General features: G+C 34.0%; 1 protein-coding gene across 1 annotated transcript; it reads right to left on the bottom strand.

The window, feature by feature from the left end:
- Window positions 1-216: 216 nt before the first annotated feature.
- Window positions 217-4119, bottom strand: LOC143228855 (nuclear hormone receptor FTZ-F1 beta-like; the record flags this gene model as incomplete). The annotated part of the gene is given in 2 exon segments (XM_076460252.1): window positions 217-1119; window positions 3719-4119. Coding segments are annotated over 2 exon segments (456 nt in total). The 3' UTR covers window positions 217-874.
- Window positions 4120-4438: the final 319 nt, after the last annotated feature.

The following is a 4438-nucleotide window of genomic DNA, read 5'->3' as shown; positions in this document are numbered from 1 at the left end:
ACAAGGTCTCTATTCTTCATCCAGAGTTCCACAAGATAGAAATTCTTGCCATCCACAAGTAACTTGAATGAAATCAACAGAAGAAAAGATCATACATTAGATTCAGTGAGACAGATTTCTAGGATTATTTGGTGGCAAGGGTATGAAGTCTTAAGTGACAAGATACTTTTGGAATGCATCTCGCAAAGCCTCAAGTAAAAGACGTTACACAGCACAATGTACAGTTTAATGTAAGTGTCACACTTCTCCTCCATGATCCACCAATGCCCAAAACCTGCCTTTTGGAACCTTGGTCTGATGCTGCTTCTCCTGATATCACAGATTTAGGCACTTCCTACAACTCAAAACTGGTTTGGTAAGGATTCTAGTCCTAGAAGCTGGGAGAGTGGAAACCTTGTTGACATCATGTAGTGTGGTTCAAAATCTAGAAAACTTTGGCATGGTGTGTCGTTTCTCCAAAATCTCAGAATGTGTTTAGTAGAGAGTCCTGACAATACATTTTATCTTGCTCATTTAATACTGTGTAAGAAAGTCATTTCTTATGCATGTTATTTTATATTAGGGTCATGTTAAAGTGCAACTGAGGGGTACAAAATTTTTATTCTCTTAAAATCAGATTAATTGGATATATGTTAAACTCCTGTGAAAAAAAAACAAGTGAACTATGTTTTTGATAGTAAAAGATATAAAGAAAGAATAACTTTAAGAAAGTAGAAAAAATCAAACTTGAAATATATATTCTGGCAGATCAACTAATAGCAAAAACTGCAAGGATATTATTTTTATTTGTGCCTTATCTCAAGTTCTTCCTTTTAAAATTATATAACAGCACCAGCAATAAGATAATAACAGTGTTGACCATTCTCTCGCACACTTAGTAGTCTCCTCGAAGGAGTTCTAGGAGCAGGTGGAAACTAGGCACATCACCACCACGTTGTTTACCAACCAGTGGTTCCTTGCCAACCTGACAGACTCTCTCCAGTTCAGGAATTCGTAGCAAGAGCTCTCCAAACTTGCTGGGGAGATGAGGGTAGTGAGAGCGAATGTAAGCTTGGAGTACTTCAAGCATTTGTTTTTGGCAGGTTCGGACTTTATCCGGTTCTTTCAAGCCACTAACATCTGTACATAGAATTAAAATGTATGGGTTTAATTATATAAATAATAAAATCTACTGCTGTCACATGCATGAAGAAGTAATAATATCATAAAATAAAAACCGTACTTCTCTGCATTAGGGATAACATTTTTCTTGAATCATCAAAAAATACACTTAATAAAATCACTGACAGTTGGTGTTACTTGTCGCACATTTTCACGCTACTTAATCAGGTTGTAGAAAATTCATACTCTGACTACTTGCCATATGTTCAATATGTTATTCTTAAATTTCTAAACATGATCACACTTCTTTCAAGTTTACACAGGTGTATCTTATTCTACCAAGTTTACACGGGTGTATCTTACTCTGCCAAGTTTTACACGGGTGTATCTTACTCTGCCAAGTTTTACACGGGTGTATCTTACTCTGCCAAGTTTTACACGGTGTATCTTACTCTACCAAGTTTTACACGGGTGTATCTTACTCTGCCAAGTTTTACACGGGTGTATCTTACTCTGCCAAGTTTTACACGGGTGTATCTTACTCTGCCAAGTTTTACACGGGTGTATCTTACTCTACCAAGTTTTACACGGGTGTATCTTACTCTACCAAGTTTTACAGGGTGTATCTTACTCTACCAAGTTTTACAAGGTGTATCTTACTCTCTAAGTTTTACGGTGTATCTTACTCTGCCAAGTTTTACACAGGTGTATCTTACTCTGCCAAGTTTTACACGGGTATATCTTACTCTGCCAAGTTTTACACGGGTGTATCTTACTCTACCAAGTTTTACACGGGTGTATCTTACTCTGCCAAGTTTTACTTTTTCCCCTTATTTAATGTCCACAATTTCCTAAAATGCTCCACATACAGCCTCTGAATATTTCCATTTGTGATGGTTTTCACAATAATTTGATGTAGTTTATTAATTTAATAGCTACAAAAACAATAATTTGGAAAGGTTAACTTTCATTATAGCCATTAATTTCCCTATAAAAACAGTCAGCGCAATAACACTACAGAATATTTTGTGATGCATTTTTTATATTAGAGGGTGCTAAGTTCAACAACATTAGCAAAATAATAGTACCATAAGAAACTTATAAAAATATCCATTTTTTTATTATTGTCCATTCACTTACGGTTTGTTAAAAGATATTTATATGGAAATACTTTTTATTCATTCAAACTGCAGAAATGTGTGCAGCATACTGTGGTTTCCTTAAATAAAAAATATTAAATTCACCAGGAGGTTCATCACAAAATTACTTTAAATATATATTTCTTTTATGTAGCAATTAATAACCAATTATATTTCTAGCTTCCTATCTGTTCAGAGGATTTTTCAAACTCGTCTTTGTGATTAAAAGTATTTACAATACACACATTACGTACGTTTAAATCAGCCAAACTAATAAAAAGAAATGGTCATCTGATACACATATTACACATGCTTGAAAGAAGTAACGAAGAATTAACATAATACAAATATTTTGCATTCTTGAAACAGCCAAACCATACGAGAAAATGACTATAAAACACACATTACACGTGCTAGAAACAGATAAACTAAATGAATAAAATGACCAAATAAGATGCACATTACACATGCTGAAAACAGATTAACTAAATGAATAAGATGACCATATAATATTCACATCACACATGCTTGAAAGAGATGAACTAAATGAAAAATTGGTCAAACAGTTATCTAGTTTATGTAATCCATTTTTATTTCAGTAGTTTTTGAAATTGTTCATTCAAATAGCACCACACAAAATTGTTCAGAATATATCGATTTTCTGTTACAACGTTAAATCAACCAGTATTTATAATAACATACCTTCATGGGTGTAATTCATTCAAGTCACAAATTTCCTCTTCATTGCAAGTACTATTAGAAATTATCAACCTTTTTTATTTTAATGGTCAAATAAGTGATGCCACAAGTCAACCGGTTTGGTTTGTTCTAAATTTTGTGCAAAGCTACATGAGGGCTATCTGTGATAGCCATCCCTAATTTAGCAGTGTAAGACTAGAGGAAAGACAGCTAGTCATCACTACCCACTGCAAACTCTTGGGTTACTCTTTTACCAATGAATAGTGGGATTGACCGTAGCATTATAATGCCCCCACAGCTGAAAGGGCGAGCATGTTTGGTGTGACAGGGATTCGAACCCCACACCCTCAGATTACGAGTTGAGTGCCTTAACCACCTGGTCATTCCAGGCCTATGTCAAACGATAAGTGGGTTGGTACATTGTAATTTCACATCATATATTAACATATAAGGTGTTTAGTAATAGATAATTTAGCACATAATCTTCAAATCAGTCTCAGCCTTTAAAAAACTAGTTGTAACATGGTTTAAGATTACCGATTGGAATTAAGCACATAGCAGGTATCAAAACCCAGTTTCTAGCAGTGTGAGTCCATAGATGTACTGTTGGACCAGGGGTGTTGAGGTTTAAGATGCATGCACGCGCACACACACTTTCATATCATTTTATGACAACTAAATACACAATACCTTTAGCAGTGTAGAAAATATTTCTTTGTTATACTTTAGCAAAAACAAACTTTCTTGTGAACTAAGCTTTGACAAAATAAACTACAAACCTGAGGTCAATAAGATGATGACCTTAAGACACACAAACTCGTGTTGATCTACTTGAAGCCTACGTAAATGTTCTGTCAAATTCATCATTCGTTCTATCACAGGGCTAAGACCAGTTTCTTGGGCCTGCTGTAAAGTGACAGGCCTGCCTCGAGAGATGAGGATTTCGTTAGGAGTAGACATGGACCGATAACAACAGCTCAGCAAAAGCATCTCACACCAGGAATTTATAAGAAGAGCAATCTGATCATCCCTCTGTGATTAAAATAGAAACAGTAATCAGCTGATTTTTCAAGCAAAACCAGAATAAATTTAAACTCAACTCACAAGTATAAAATCTGTAATAAACTAATGTAGCTATTAAGATAAACTACAATAACTCCTAAGAAAAATAAAATAAAATATAAAACAGAACTAATATAGTTATTTCACACTAGAATAACTAGATAAAATTACACCAGCAACATAAAAAAGTCACAGATAAACATAGAGGGCACTGTATTCAGCCTTTCAAGAGCCTTCTATTAAAAAAAAATTACAAATGTTTAAAGAAAAACAGAGAATCAAAGTATAATAAAACTGTAGGAATTTCACACTGAGGAAAGTCAGTTAAAGAGGCCAAAGTAACAATAACTTATGGTTCATTTTAATTATAATAAAAGTAGTAATAATAATGAACATCAATAAGTCATTGCTAATTTTAATTGTTATAAAAGTAACAA

This window comes from Tachypleus tridentatus, chromosome 10 (assembly GCF_004210375.1).
Source record: "Tachypleus tridentatus isolate NWPU-2018 chromosome 10, ASM421037v1, whole genome shotgun sequence".
NCBI lineage: Eukaryota > Metazoa > Arthropoda > Merostomata > Xiphosura > Limulidae > Tachypleus > Tachypleus tridentatus.
The sequence above is the reverse complement of the archived record's forward strand: the minus strand, read 5'-3'. Positions and strand labels throughout refer to the sequence as shown.